Source organism: Aquila chrysaetos, chromosome 4, assembly GCF_900496995.4.
Source record: "Aquila chrysaetos chrysaetos chromosome 4, bAquChr1.4, whole genome shotgun sequence".
Taxonomy (NCBI): domain Eukaryota; kingdom Metazoa; phylum Chordata; class Aves; order Accipitriformes; family Accipitridae; genus Aquila; species Aquila chrysaetos.
In genome coordinates this window covers 51455414-51471950 of record NC_044007.1, presented here as the reverse complement: position 1 = coordinate 51471950, position 16537 = coordinate 51455414, and the positions used below count along the sequence as shown (strand labels likewise).

The following is a 16537-nucleotide window of genomic DNA, read 5'->3' as shown; positions in this document are numbered from 1 at the left end:
GTCTTAAAAGGTATTACTAAAGGTGCTAACTAGGTAGAAAATGTTCCATACTGCATGTCTTACTTCCAAGGAAACTCTTCAGGACTCTCAAAAGCTTGAGTTCAAACATTGAGACCCTGCTTCAAAACCCAGCTGGATATGGTCCTGGGCAACCTGCTCTAATTGATTCTGCTCTGCAAACAGGAGTTGGACTAGTCCACCTCCAGAGGCACCCTCCAGTCTCAATTCTGTGATTTGCTTCTACAATAGCCTTGCTACACCATGGTATTGTTCAGCTTGAATTACTACAAGTGTACATGTGTGCATGTATACAGTTTTCAATTCCTGCTCAGCATGAAATTGTGTTGTGTAGATGACTGTCCATTAAAAGCTACAGAGACTTCAGCTGCAACGGATGCTAATGACAAAAGCTTACTTTCGAGATTTAAAATAGGCCATACTGTAGTGAAAACCTAAGCACCCATGACATTAAGGTATCCACAAAAACATAACAAGCTTACATTAGTAGATCTAGAACCACTACACTGCTATTTACAACTAACTGAAGAGTATTTAGAAACAGGAAAGAAGCTGAAAACCACTGTTTTGCAGCCTCCAACAAGGAGGCTTGAAAACCCTTGAGGGTTCTGCACCTTACCAACATAACATGGTGCACAGCACTAATATTCTGAAGTCACAGCACTTTGAAATGCAAGGCCTAATGTCACATGTTGTTACACTAGCATTATGGTTTGAACCACTTGACACAAAAGTATTACAAGCACTTGAGTTCTTACCAAGGCAGTCAGTTTCCCTGTTTCCCCCTCTCTTGCTGCTCCTAAAAGTTCTTCTTCCAGTTTCCTTTCTTGTGTCCTTTCCACTGCTATTTAAAAAAAACCCCCAAATTTAAGGTCAGTCTCAATAAAGGAGCAAGTATATATAAAGTATATTCAAGAAACTGTATCAAAACAAGCCTAGAGAAACAAGAGTTTCCAGTATTATTTATTTGGGACAGGTATAAATGGAATATTTATTCAGAAAAGTCTGTGTCACGAGCAAAAATATATGAAAAATGTAATATTTGACAAGATGTGTGTGTATACACATGCACATATGTTATTTTTTTAAACACTTACAACCCAACCCCACTCTTTCCCTAGTAAAAGGGAAACAGGGGAACTATGTGACACTGTCATCAGATCTTCCCTGTGATCTTTTCAGTTTCTCTTCTACTCTTCCTATCATTCTACATAAATTTTATTCTTCTCTAGCAATCCAACAAAGGAGCAGCAGAAACAACTATTATCTGTGCACATGCATGTAGAATCAGAAGACAGATCACTTTTCACATAGAGTCTGTGGCACTGGACACAGAGCTTCAACAGTATTTAGGTGTATCACATAATACCAGGAAGCAACACAGTTCTTGAATTCTCCAAAACTATGAGCAGCGAGCCTATGTAAGTATTTGGACACCACCTCCCTCACTTTCAATACCTATGAGGCAATGAAGGAAACAAGGTGAAGGGTTTTTACTTTTTTTTTTTTTCCTCCTTTTTACATAACCTCTAAGACTGCAATAGCAAGTCCTAAACTTGATCCAAAACTGGGTCACCTTTGCAAACTGCCCAGGATTTTGCTCTTTTAAAGATTTTGTTGACACAAAGTCACTTAATGACTTGAGTTTTTCCTCTTCCTGTGAGCTAAGGCTTTGACTGCCATGTACCATTCAAACTGTAGCAAGGATTACCCCAGCAGGACTGAAATAGTTTCTTGAATAATGCTATTGGTATTCATACTTAACTCTCCAAGTCTCTTGCAGACATATTGTGAAAAAAAGAAAACCCAAAACCTGTCAGTATTGCAGACAAGAACCAAAAACTATGACTTTTTTTTCTTTCTAATGACCAAATGTAAAGAGAAAATTCAATTGAGCTTCTGTAACTTGCAGGAGAAAAATCAGCTTTTAGAATGTACAAGTGTTGAAAAAAACCCAAACCACAACAGCCTATGACCTGTTAAAGTTACCTTCCAACATATTCCTTATGTCTTTATCATGAGTAACTTCTTTGGCAGTCTCTCCACTCCCATTAACAATAGAAGTATCAGCATTATGCTGCAAGAGTAACATCACCACCTCCTGGAAAACAATTTGAAAAATACTGCTTATCTATCTCTGTTATGGCAAGGCCACAATCAGGCTTTCCAGCTACTGACATCCTGTAAGATGAGCTGTAGAACAGCTTCTCACCACTGCTGCCTTATGAAAACAGGAAGAGATGTTTTAGAGAGATTGAAGTGGGACTAACTGCAACCTTCTCTCTCATGTCAGTCAGACTGAAGGAACTAACAGGAGATTAGTTCTAGCTGAACAGACCCACTCCTATTTAAAAGCCGGTGTACCTGGTGTGAATGCTGAATTTGACAGATAAAACCAGTACGATTGGCTCTTCTGATAAGAGACTGAGTAGTAACTCCTTTCGAAGGGCAAAGAGGTTATGTATAGAGGTAGTACTAGCTTGAGAATGATGGTGGCATGTGGGGAACAATCAAACTAGTCTCACATTACAGGCCTATAAAAAGCTCTTTCTTTCTAGTTTTCTATGAAGAAAAAGCACTTCCAGACACCAAATGGACCAGTGTGTCCTAATTTATAGTTTTTTCCCCTCCAGAAGCCACTAAGATTAAAACAGTGTGGTTTCTCTCTATGTAAATATGCAGTTAGAAGGAACAATCCCTACTCCTTTTACTGTGTCAAACATACCAGGCACAAACACAAATGAATCTGTTGCACTTTAGTAGTAGAGAGATCTTTACACTGGTTTCCACATGGTAATTAGCATGTGCAGCTAGAGGTAGTGCTATGCTTCAGCATTTTCTCTGACACACAGCAGAAGCAGAACAGAAGCAACATCAGTTACACAACTGATGCACAGCGTTACAGTGGAAGACAACTACTGTTTCTTTCTCTGTCTGCCAGCAAAATCTTCATCAACAAAAAGCTAAAAAAGATATGACAAAGTATACTAAGAAAAAAACATGGATGTCATCTCCCATCTTCAAGAAAAGATATTTGTACCATGTTTTTGTTTGGACAGTTATACCAGCTAGGCAATATGCCTAGTCCTTTTGAATTCACTGTACCAAAACAGATAAGTCATTTTTAGACACTGTAAAAAACATTTTTTAAGTGATCTTATTGCTAGTATTTCCTTAATAATTCTATGATTGAGGCTTCAAAAAAGCCAAAATACTTTACCTTACGTCCTGTGAAAGCTGCACGATGGAGTGGAGTGTCCCCCATGTCATTCAGCACATTCACATCTGCACCAGCCTAAACAGCAAGACCAAAAGACATCTGAATGTCCTTCCAACAAGAACTACACAGCTATTCCCTCTCACTGGGGGGAAGGGGAGGACAGAACACTAATGTAGGCCTCATGGCAAATCGGATCAGAACTGTAATACAGTCATCCTGGAAACAAAGATAACTATGTATGTAAGATTCATAACCAGCACTCTAAACTACTTCAAAGAGGAAAAGCCTCCTGCATTTTTTCCAGGCATATCTCTCACTTTTAACAAGAAGGTATATAGAAAACAAGTTTAACACAGGGGGTTGTTGGTTTGGTTGTTTGCTTTGGGTTTTGTGGGTGTGGGTTTTTTGCAGGGGAGTGTGTGTGTGTGTGGGGGGGGACAGGTGTTGGGAAAAAACAACCACCAAAAAACTTAATGAAAGAACTGCAGTGGTACTGTACAACATGCATACATATATTACTATAGATGTACACACAGCATCAGCCTCCTGGTGCTCCTGATTTAACAAGTGGTGTTCTCCCTAGGCACCTATTGCTGCTCTTCAACTTGAAGTGAAAACTTCCATGTCAGCATTAAGATGGTACCATCTGAAACTTAACCTTCCTTCTCCCTTTTCTTTTCTACAATCTTTGCCTTGAACCTCCCTTCCTCTTGTCACACGCTTTCTCCATCCCATACCTTTTATCTGAAAGGAAGACTGCTTGCCAGTATACACAGGCACTGTTCCAGGAAACCAGGAAATCCTATCCTTCCTTCTTGAAGCATTTCTTCTACACTGCTTTACCTAACCTCTCAAAGGGTCAGAAAGAGGGCAGGACATATTTACCTTTATCACATAGGTTTAGATCACATAATTTAGCCAGGTCACTGCTGCCTGCCTAAAGTTAACTGATGAACCTGACTCTAGATCCAGAGCTGTTTCTGATAATACCTCATTCACTTGCTCTTTGAGCACAAAATCTAGGCACAAGTACACAGACACTCCTATATATGCCTAGCTTTCAGAGGTGTACAGCCTGCTTTACTATTCGACTTACTCTTTAAATAATACCCTTTCAGGAGCCCTATCAGAAAGAAGAAAGCACAGTTACATATACTCATCCAACTCTGGAAGTGTTGATAAATGCATTAAGTGACAAAACTTTACGGTTTGCTTTAAGTAGCCCTTGGATTGAGAACAGCATTATCTACTGAGCACAAGTGTGTAGGCTAGAGAAGAACTTCTCAAAGAAATCTCAATTTTGTTTCCTGCTTTAGAGTCATGATTATGGCTGGTAGCCTTTATTCTGAGTGAAATACAAGTTTAGATTAGCTACCTTTGTATCTGATGCTGTTTAGCATGTTTCTGCCATCTACAGCAAAATCTTTCAAACATGAATAGAGTATAATATAGTTAGCGTTGGTTGAACCTACCCTGAGAGCTGAGGGTAAAAAAAATAAACTCAGTCAGAAACAACTGCAAATGCAGTGCAGATGTGGCTATAAAGATACAAATAGGTCAGCTTTGATTACAGAGGTTCATCATTTCAAAGTTCATCACACAGTTCATTATTTCAAAGATGTTAGAAAGAAATAATGAGACAAGCTACCTTAGTCTGTGCCTGGAAAGAAACACATACAGGTTACGCTGCACAGAATTCTGGACATAATTCTATGCACAACACACAATTAGATAACACAGATTTTTTTCACATTTGAAACACTTTAGCCTTTCCTACAACTCAATAAGTGAAATTGCCTAGATTATATACTTTATGTACTACAGTAAGCTAGACCAGGCCCTTGAAGCATTTGCATTACTAGTATCAGATGCTGGCTTACTATATGCAGATATCCACTAAGCTTGAAAAAGGCTGAAGCTTTCATGAGGGCATATCTATATACTATACGTCTTTAATATTTACATTCAGATGGTTACACAAACACATATACTCCATGAGTTAGTTAAGTACTGACAATTGTAAACACTGTTCAGAGTAATAGCTGTGTACTACTGTACAGTGTTCCAGTGTCACCATTTTGGGTCCTTGTAAACTCGGCTGATCTTAATACTGCAACTATTTCATTCCTTAGTTTTAACAATCGGTTATCTCTATGTTACATGCAGATAAACTGTAGGAGTGGCTCTGCCTCTCTACAAAGCCACCTTTCTTCCATCACAAGAACCCAAATAAATACTAACTGCTTCTAGCATAACAAAGATTTTTCTGCCTTACACACAGAAGCAAGTATAAATATACCTTCAGCAAATCCTCTACCACAACAGCATGTCCAAAGTAGCAAGCAAGGTGAAGAGGTGTCCAACCCATATTAGATTTACTTCTGCCTGAAAGACAAAACAGGTACATCAAGTTTTGGTCACACAATACAAAAAAGATCTTGCCATGTGCTTGGATGTTGGCATGGATAATCATTCTTCACAGTAACAGAGGAGCAAGGAGGCTGGAAGCATCAATACTAACTATTCACGTAATCAGAATTACTAAATCGGGATGCAGCTTGAGAACGTTAGATTCAAATCTACAAAATCTTTCTGAAAGAAGAAAGTCATGTAGTCTGATGGAGAATAAAACTTGTTTTCATTTAATACCTTGTTCTTCAACAGCAGCAAGAAGCTTCAGTTACTTTTACTATGAAAATAGCACATGTAAGTACACATTTCTCTTGTTTATCAAAAAACTGTTTGGTTTACCCGATTTTATTTCCTGCACACAAGTGAGAGGTAGGACAACCCATCAGCCAAACAGAGGATTCAAAACAAAACAGGTGGGATGACCTAACGTTAGGGTTTTTTGTTCTCTTGTGCTTGTACTCATTTTAATAAAGATAGCCTTACTAAGTATCATGATCTGAAATCTCTGTGCACTGTAGAAGTCATGTACCATCTACAGCTCTAAACCTCTGCAGGAATGATAAGCACAGGCAGGAAGCAGGCACAGAAGTCACCATGCAAAGGAAACTACAATTTATGCTTTAAAGAGCATTTAAAGCATGTCCTGGAGGACTGGCTGTATGAATGAAATTCAAGAACCAACCTACAATTACTTCTTTAAAAGCAAGATATTAAAAGCATTAGAGATTACTAAGTTAACAACTCATGTTACTTTCCAATTGTAACACTCAACTGTATTAAGCAAAGCTGGTTTGTGCTTTGTTTTTACTAAACAACAGACCCACAGCATTCAGAGTACCACCTGAAAGCTATAATTTTTTTCATTTGGAAGCAAAATGAAAGTAAGGCATTAGAAAGTGTTTTGAAATTACTGCCACCATTAAGTTTTCCCCTTTCATGCATCCTCAAGCATTGAGGCTTGGAACATGCACAACATAACTTTGCCCTGAGGAGACAAGCCACCAGCACAAGGGAAGAGAGAACTCCTGGTCTTGCAAGTTCATAATTCTTTCTGCTCTCATATTACAAATTAACATTAAAATGTGGTTCACAGCTGACATATTTTCCCATTTCATATAATAGTTTCCAGCTAACATTTCTGCTCTTTATTGGCCATTTCTTTAGTTATTTGATTCTCTTCTCAACTCCTGTTGTTCCAACCCCTGATTTAGTATCTTCCCCTCATACCAGCCTGGCCTACAACAAAGTTCCTGCCCTATGTCACTGATGGGCTAAAGTACCACAGAAGAGAAATACCATGTGAATTACTAACTCTGGGGCTATGTATGCTGGATAACATACTAAACAGACATCATTCATCCCTCAGTCTAGTAGGGAAGAAGGTTTTCAAAGAACACAAAAGAGGTCCGAGTTACACTGAATTCATACAATTAGCCCAAGACAGTCATTAGTTACAGCACTGACAAGACAGTGCTGCTGCCAAGGAAATTGGTCATGAAAAAAGAAAAAAAAAAAAAAAAAAAAAATCGGGAATCTGTCCACATTTGTAGTTCTTACTGAACAAAGTGCCACAGGCTCTTGTTCTGCATCCACTCAATGTTTGCATTTCTGATATTAGCTAACCAGTTACTTATCAAGCTCCTGGGGTGTTTGTTACTTCTCTTCAAGTGACCACAAGTGTTTGTGCTTTTTTTTTTTTAATTATTTTAAACCAGGACAATCATTACACTGGGGAGAATGCAAGGGTAGGAAAGTAGGATAAACACAACAACAAAAAAAATTCCCCTACCCCTCTCAGCCAGTTCTTTGCTTTGATGCCAGTTAACTATAAGTGTCAAGTGTGACCATTTGTTTAGAGAATGGAGACAAACTAGGCAGTCATTTCCTGGTTGTAGTCTGCTAGGCTACTGTGCAGCCATTCAAATGTGTATTTTGCCATAACACACTATTGACCATTGACCTTATTTCACAGTTTTTTTACTCTGCAAAGTCCTGGATATTCTATTTTCTTGTGTTTAAGGAGAATGAGCCAACATAGACAGGTTTAGAAAACATGATCATTTCAGATGAAACCCAGGTTTAGTGCTGTTTTAATGTGGATACCTTCTTTTGAAACCACTGAACTGAGAAAACTGGAAATGGAAGTTCACACCGTTTGGCTAGATTCTCATCAATCAAGTCTTGCTTATCTGCAAGCATTGACTGGCTAGAATCCAGTCACAACAGAGCAAGTACAAGAAGCTTGGATTTATTTCCTCTTCCTTCACTTTGGCTGAAGTCAGGATGTTTGGGATCACTATTGTCAGATGTCACACTTGCAAATCTAGAGCACAGCCTCAGATATAAGCTCACCCTTGGAAAGGCAAGATAGGTTTTACAAGGTGTTGAAGGCAGGCTTTGACACCCAGGCACATTAATGTGTCGGACTTAGTCTCTCAAGGCACAATCTGGGGGAAGTTTACACTACCTCCAGTACAGCCTCCTACCTGCTCCAAAAGTACTTTATTCCAAGCCAAGTGTCATTGCCACATCAGATGCAAGTCCTGAAGGAACTGCTGTAGCATTGAAGACATTCCCCATACCCTGACTTTCTAGGGACATCTGATTATCCAGAAGGTAATGACGGAAGGATAAGAGGCTGTAGGAAAGAGAAGGAAGACTGAGGGTTGCAAAAAGTCAGTTACAGTCTACAGCCTGTATTTTAGTTAATCAGCATGTGGTTATGCAATTACTATCTGGTAGTACTTAACAGATCAGGATTTGCAGCAAGACTTAGTGGTTTTGCTAGCAAGGAGGCACAGTAGCAGGGGTAGTCATGCTGCAAAGGCTGTTCGGCCTGAATTTGTCTTAGACTATTTCCAATGGAGTACCCTACAGGAGCAGAGTGATTGAAACAGTCAGTCTCTGAAGACTGACTGTGGAAGAACAGAGATTTAACTCAAGTTTCACACAACCAGAACAGTTCCCCCAGAGAACACTTCAGTTACACTTCTGTGTCCTCTAACATTTAGAGGAATCAGAACTTAGAAAGCAGAGATTTCACTGTGTATGGATTCCATATTCAGAATTATTTTGTTTAAACTAAACCATCATGAGCATGTTCCCTCTAGCCTCCCAGACCTCCCATTAGCAAGCATGTATTAGCTGGCTGGCCATGTATTGCTAAACTGGAAGAGTAACAGCTAAGAACCATCTTTCCCTTCACTAGCTGAGTCTCTTCTATACTCTAGACTTTCACAATACTAACAATTGACTTTGAGCAGGAATGCTGACCAGACACCACTTTGCTTGATATAATACAGGACTGCAGATTATGCCATTTCATTATGCTTTCTTGACTTCAGATTATGTTTAAGAACGCATCTGAGAAGCTCTGAAACCTCTTCTAACCACAAGAGACTTCAGCAACTTATTTATGGGTACTGTTGCATAAATCTTAAGGTGCTTTTATTCCAGCTGTTTATAGGCACTATACACCGCATCATGAATTTTTGCAAAGGACATACATGGGAGGGTGGAGGACTTCAGCTCTGTCTAGTTCTCCTATAAACTAGCTCTCTGAAGATGAAGTAGCAAGGGTTTCAGTTTTACAACTTGTTTTTCTGAGATGAGCACATTAACTACTGGGAAAACACAGACACAGCTGAGTAGTCAAACAAAGGATGAGTAAACTGGTGATTAAGAATGAGACTTGGGAAAGGGATAGAGCTTGTTCATATAACAGGCTTCTGTGCTCTTTAGAGCAATGTGTTCCCTCTGTCATGGCTGAGAGGAAAACATAGTTGCTCTCTCCTCTCTCCCTTTGCAGTACTATCTTCTCAGTGCTCCTTAACAGTTAAATGCTGAACAAAGAAATACCAGCCTGTGTAGAAAGAGCGGGATACACATCCACCTTTTTGAAGCAACCAGAAACACACTCATGTAAATAAATATAAAGCCACTAAATGAATAAAGAAATAGGGCAGTCTGCAATTGCTAGCAAGCTTGCAAATCCAGCCCCAGTTTGAAGTTTTAGTGCTCAGCAAGCAAGTTGCTTAGCCATAACTATGTTGGCTATGCATGTGCAAAACTTTAATGTTGGCCAAAGACCCAGATCCAGATGACCAGCAGTTTTACTTTCTTTTCCCAAGTAACCTAGTATACTGCTAATGGTAAAAAGCATATATTTGTCCCAACCATTCCTGCAAGTGGCAAGAGCTGTAGCTGCTCCTACTACACAATAATGAAACATGCCCTTCCCTCCCACCCCCCGCCAAAATCATCACACCTAGCAGAGCACACATAAATGACCTAATCTTCTCTGCAGCCCTCATAGAGGCTCTTCACCTCCCTGAACCATTCCCTGTCACCACAGTCAGTTTTGTTTAGTATTATAAAGCTCTAAAGTTGGCATAAGCATGAACACAGGCAAAAAGAGGTACTGATTCTTTGTCTTGTTGACACTTCCAGCTTCTGCAAATTAATCTGAGGTTTTCTGTACATTACAACTATCTGTACTCTGCTTTTATGATCGCTTCCCTATGTAACTATGGCCTTAAGTCACAGGGCAAAAGCAGCTGTTGAAGTGTTTTTTATTACTCTATTGAGCACTCCAAAGAAAGCAAGATTACACTATCAGCAACAGTTTCACTACATGTGGCTTCAACAGTGAGATTACAAACATTTGAGGAAGGCTACTAACCTTTACAGTTGATATCAAATCTTATTTCTCCTTTGTCCATGGTATCCAACAGCTGTTTAACCTCTTCAACATTTCCATTTCTAGCATCATGGAGAAGCTGCTGTTCTGCTTCAGTACTCATCTCTAATAAAGAAATGAAAGAACCGATTTTGCAATCTCTTATGCTGGTATAAATTATGGCTTAGTATTATGTCACTTTTCTCCCTTATTGAATACTAACACTGGTATGAGAAAGATAATTATTTCCTCTGTGGAACACATTTAACATGCACACTGTTTTCAACAGTCCAGCACTCAGTCACGCCACTAAGAGGCATTAAAATTCCTCATACAAAACAGTTAAATAACAAAATACCCATGCTTTCTTGCTTCTCGGTTTTCTAGGTTCTAAGTGTGCCTTAGGAGTACTGTACGCCACAAACGAGGCAAGCTTTCCTACAAGCATAACAAATAAGCATTTACTTTTTCCTCATAAGATTTTCACCTTTACCCCGTAAGGTTTCCAGAGGCAATGAGGGAAAAAAAAAAAATTATGTATGCCTATTAGCCCAAGTATTTCTTCAGAATTAACTGAGACTTATTTTGGCTGCCAACCCTGGGGAACAGAATCCAAGTTCACACTGAGGTCCCAGATACCCATCAGTGACTGGTACTATCAGCTCTTGAACTCTGATACCTGACCCTCCAACCTCAACTTGAAGAGGAGTCAGATACTCAAACAACTTCGTAGATTTGACCTTATCTTTAAGAGACACAATAGTACAATATAAAGAACTGTCATGGTTTAACCCTAGCCAGCAGCTAAGCACCACACAGCCGCTCACTCGCTTCCCCCCCCCCACCCAGCGGGATGGGGCAGAGAATCGGGGGGGGGGGGGGGGGGGAAGTAAAACTCATGGGTTGAGATAAGCACAGTTTAATAGAACAGAAAGGAAGAAAATAATAATGATAATAGTAGCAATAATAAAATGACAACACTAATAAAAGGATGGGAACATACAAAACAAGTGATGCACAATGCAATTGCTCAGCACTCACCAACCAATGCCCAGTTAGCTCCCAAGCAGCGATCCCCCCGCAACCAACTCCCCCCCAGTTTATATACTGGGCATAACATCACATGGTATGGAATACCCCTTTGGCCAGCTTAGATCAGCTGTCCTGGCTGTGTCCCCTCCCAACTTCTTGTGCCCCTCCAACCTTCTTGCTTGCTGGGCATGAGAAGCTGAAAAATCCTTGACTTGGTCTAAACACTACTTAGCAACAACTGAAAACATCAGTGTGTTATCAACATTCTTCTCATACTGAATCCAAAACATAACACTATACCAGCTACTAGAAATAAAATTAACTCTATCCCAGCCACAACCAGGACAAGAAGTTCATGCGCAACTATAAAACATCACTAACCAATTCTCATCTTACCATTGCTCTTGAACTACAAAAAAAAGGGGTATCTACATCTTTCAAAGAAGGGAGAAAACAAAACCTGTTAGCATAGCTATTTTTACAGCTCTCTAGTAGACAGGGAGCCTTAGACCTTTGGGCAAGTGATAATGCTACTCACCAGGTCTCTTGCAGAATGCAGTTATTAAGTTATGTCTTAACCAATCTTTTTCCACACTGACAGCATCACAATCTGAAGTAGTTTTGCCTTTTTTTTTTTAAATGTTATTACAACTAGACCCAGATACAGCACAGCTCAGCACAAGCAAAAAACAATGTTAATGTCCTATTTAAATACACTCCTTTTAAGACGTATCAAGAAGCAATTTTAAAAGCAGCCTCAAAAGACTGTGATGCAATACACAATTTATTGCTGCTAAAAACACTAAAAGAAGAGGTGGTCCAAATTTAGTGTCTCCAGTTTAGCATCTTTACCTGACACACTAGGTTCACCAGATACTGCAGAATCTAGATTTCTAAAGTCAGTTAATGATTGCAAAGAACATTACTGGCCTCACGTAGTTAGCTTTCCTATACCAACAGAGGTTTTGATCAGTCCCACAAGCTGTTCACACTCTCCTGCATTGGACAGGCAGCTTGATTGCACCACACACACTCATAGCTAAATTTGATGCAGGGAGCTCTTCGACTACTGTAAGATAAGAAGCCACTCAGCAAGAAAAGAGACAGTGAGAACACTGGGTAAGCAACAAAAAGCCTGTAACAGTGACAGATCTTGTAATATTCAAGACAGACAGAAGCCTGGAACAGGACAGACTGCCAAAGCACTAACAATACAGAGAAGAGAGTTTTTCCCTACCTTTTGCTCAAACAGCAAAGGGACAGAGGGAATCCGTTTTCAAAGAATCTGACAGATAGACTAAGCAACCCCTTTCTGGCATGTTTCAGAAGAACAGACTGGATCAGTCACCTGCAATCTACCACAGACACAGGATACGAATGCCTTCTCCAGCAGTGGTTAGACAATAGTCTTGTTTGTGCCTGCTTTTCAGTTCTACTAGAAAAAAAACCCAAAACAAAACAGTACGAGTCCTTCTAGCAATCCGTTGAGCCCTGAAGCTACCTTCTCCTTTAAACAGGAGTGTATCCACTTGTCTGAGCCAACACAGCACAGTTTGTTGTTACTGGGGCAGGTATAATTTTCCTCAGTGAATCAGTTCTACCAGTGTCTAGCAAAAGATCAAAATCAAATATGTTAATGTATTATCAGTCTGTAATACTTTATCTGAAGCTGAGTGATAGTGTTTCGGGGGACACAGAATGCAGCACTGAGAATCATACAGACAAAAGCTAAGAGTATAGTTAGAGCTCATTTTGCTGGCCTACCTATCAGGGATAGGGGAAAAAAAAACCAAAGCAAAGCTCATCCTTCGTTTTCACCCCCTCCCACACAATATTTCTTTAGCTATCTCTCAAATGTCTCACCTAAGAGAAACACACTCCTATCATTACCCATATCATTTGTCAACATCCCACATGCACAGCAGGTATGAACAGCAATGCACTTTCAACACATTAAGAACCTGCAGTTTCCATTTGATATTGATGAGAAGGAAGAAAAAAACTGTTTGGGAAGGGAACCAAGAAGCTGATCCAAATGCACAACTGTTGTATGCAGCAAGGCCAGTTAGGTACATGAGCAGAATCTTAAACAGCTTAAGATACATGGAAAGCTGAATCACTGTGTAAAATTACTTGCATGATTTTTCTCCCCCCAAATAGTCGTTAGGTTAAAATCACTGATTTGTTTGTACTCTTACAGCAAATATTAGCAGTAGAGTGACATGCATAGTAACATGGCTAAGAAAGGTATGTCTGCTTCACTGGTTTAGTCCCCAAAGACTGCTGTTTTGGCCAAGCCTCCAATTTCAAATACACTTTGTAAGCTTGAAGCATGCAATGATGCAGAAGAATGACTGTCTGGCTATTAGTCATGGTTAGAAGGATCATTTGCGTGAAAATGTTCCTACAATTGGGGCTGGAAAGTGAATCTGCATGCAGTTACTCATCAGACAAGTGATACAGAACCTAAAGTTTTAACTAACAAGCTAAATGAAGTGCCTAAATGAAGCTGGCAGCAAAGAGGCTCTTAAAAGAACTTGGCACAACCTTGAAAAACTGTTTTAAGCAACAGGATTTGCTCTATAATGGAGCTGAGCAAGCACCAACATAAGTTTGAGTGGCAAGTTTAGAGTATGGAAAGAAATCAACACACAAGCACTCAATACTATGCACTTAAAACTGTACAAAGTACATCTGCACACCCCCTGCAGAGGGAGTTTATTTGACCCACCACCAAGAGAGCTCCAAAATTCCCACACACCGGTTTTGAGGTACCAAGCCAGACCATCAGCACTGAGGGAGAAACTTAATAGTTTAGTTTGGATTTATTAGCCATAAGATACTACTGGCAGGTTAATCTATATGAATTTTGCTGCCTATATGCAAAGCTACTAGCCACTTAAGAGAGCAGACATCTGTTCAGTGGTGTTGCCATCATTACCTTATTCCATTAATTAGCTGATATAGGTTAAACTGCCTTTCACAGCTCATCTTTACACCTTGTGCTGTTGAAAGGCTTGTATGGTAGTCTCTACAGTCACTGGTATACCATGAGAACACCACAAGAACAATATTTAGTGTCTCCTGTACAGATGAGATGTTACTGCAAGGCACTTCCGTTGAACTCATTAGGACTACTGGAGCAGTACTTGAGTGCTAATTGAATCTTATCCTTTAAGACGTTATAAAAAATAGCATTGAGATACTCTGCTTTTATCTTCTTCTGAGACCTATGCCAGAGTGACCTTCTCACACTATTACAGCACCTATCTTCACACAGGGGTTGTTTCCAACAGAGCAGAGCGCCCAGGTTACCGTTCTGCCTGCATGTCTGCTTAAAAGTGTTTTGCAGAATACTTAACCACAAAAGGCCACTTAACTACCAATATACAAACTATCAACTTTACCCAACTGCTAGAAGAGACTATGAGCAAAAAGTTTCTCACAAAGCGGTCTATGAAGACCTAAAGCACCATCCCTGACCACGGTGCAGAACTATTGATAACACCCACTTGCTTTTTGCTTTGATTTCTTCTCACGCTGGGGCCTCCTGCCATGTACACAGCCCAGAAGAGCAACAATACACAATAAGCAGAACGCGGCTGGTTTTCACTCTGCTGCAGCTCAACAAGCAGCAGAAGCAGTACTGGCACTGCCCAGTTTAATGTTAAGGCTCTGAGTCAGCAGCCACTGGTTGCACAGGAAGCTTTCTCTTCATGACAAATAGTAAGGCTGGTAAAAAGCACAGCACTGGCTAGTATTTCAAGATATCTCCCTCTAGCAATGAAAACTAGATTCCTGTAGGAAAGGACGATACTTGCTCAGGAAGACTTTGTCTGTGTCCCAGCATGGACATATTATGATGTGATGCTTGTAAAGGAGGAGGACAAAATGCAGCAAACCACACAAACAGACAGAACCTGTCTAGAAACCCACACAATACACTGTACTGACAGGAGTTGCTCCAAGAAGAAACAGTTGCAGTACTAGAAGCACGAGCGATGTTATCTAAAAGTAGTTATTTTAATCTTCAGTTAAAGGGTTCTAGAAGTTGAACATGCTTCTGCAACACAGTCTCACGGTACTTCATGTGAAGGCATCACCCATCTATAATCAAGTTACTGTCTGCTCAGTAGCAATTAACACAGACGCAATAACACAGTATCTGTTCACTACCATTGCCAAGGCAATAGCTATTTAAACTAATCCTCGTTCTTCGGCACCTCCTGGCTGTTTCCTGCACATAGTTTAGCTTCTACTACATCAAAGACTTCCTTTCAGCCCAAGAGCTCTAAATAAGCTTACCACAGCTAGGGCAAGATCTCACTGGATCAGCAAGCAAGTGCAGTTCCAAGCAGGTAAGAACTTCAGCAGAACCGCTGCGAGTTCTCTATGCGCGTCTGGAATCGAGCAGTTCGTTTCTGTACCAGTAATTACACACTTTTTAAGGCGACAGGCTCATGCGTCACAGCAACGGCACTTCTTGCCTAGGGGAAAGGTGCGCTCACACTCAGGGCGCGGACCACCGCACCCGGAGGCACCGGCCGCCCCCCCGCAGCTCCGCCGCGGCTACGGGGCTGTTGCGGGGAGAGGGAGGAGGAAGGGCCACCCACGCAGCACAGCGGGCGCTCACACCGCTTCCCGAAGGCCAGAGCCCCCCCACCCCGGCTACCAAGGCCGCCTCTGCTTCGGCTCCTCAGCCTTCAGCCGAGCCTTACTTTGGGCCGCCCCCCGCCGCCACGGCGGACGGCTTGCCGGGTCACGCTGTGAGAGGCTCCGCGGGGGGAAGCAGCGACACCCCCACCCCACGCCACCCCCAAACACGCTCCCGGCGGCCGCAGAGGCGAGGCGGCGCCCGAGGCTGCCAGCGAACCGGGGCCCTCCGCGGCGGGCGGGCGGCCCGGCGGGGGCACGTACCCCCTCACGCAGCGCCCGCCCCGCAGGCCTCGCCTCCACGGCCCGGCCCGGCCCGGCCCGCCCCGGCGGCCCAGCCGCGCCCCTCGCAGCCGGCTCTAACTGAACTTGATGCCCCTCCCGCCCCGCGGGCACGGCCGGCTCGGGAGCAGCCCGGGGAGGAGGGACAGCAAGAGGCATAGTAACGGCACCAAGAAAGCAAACGCCGCAGCGGGAGGGCACGTCTGCAGCCGTTCCCCTGTGTCCCGTTCCCCCCCCCCCAC

At 41.6% G+C, this 16537-nt stretch overlaps 1 protein-coding gene across 4 annotated transcripts in view; it reads right to left on the bottom strand.

Moving 5' to 3' along the window:
- OSBPL1A (oxysterol binding protein like 1A) overlaps positions 1-15920 on the bottom strand; it is a 118026-nt gene extending 102106 nt beyond the window's left edge. The window contains exons 1-6 of one of the 4 annotated variants that reach the window (XM_030012343.2): positions 15666-15920; positions 10332-10454; positions 5538-5623; positions 3239-3313; positions 2008-2119; positions 777-862 (exon numbers count right to left, since the gene is read on the bottom strand). In XM_030012343.2, coding sequence (XP_029868203.1) covers positions 777-862; positions 2008-2119; positions 3239-3313; positions 5538-5623; positions 10332-10452 — 480 coding nt within the window. In that variant the 5' untranslated portion in view covers positions 10453-10454; positions 15666-15920. The remainder of the gene's footprint in view (positions 1-776; positions 863-2007; positions 2120-3238; positions 3314-5537; positions 5624-10331; positions 10455-15665) is intronic. The other 3 variants (XM_041123148.1, XM_030012348.2, XM_030012349.2) reach the window with 3 other exon arrangements.
- Positions 15921-16537: the final 617 nt, after the last annotated feature.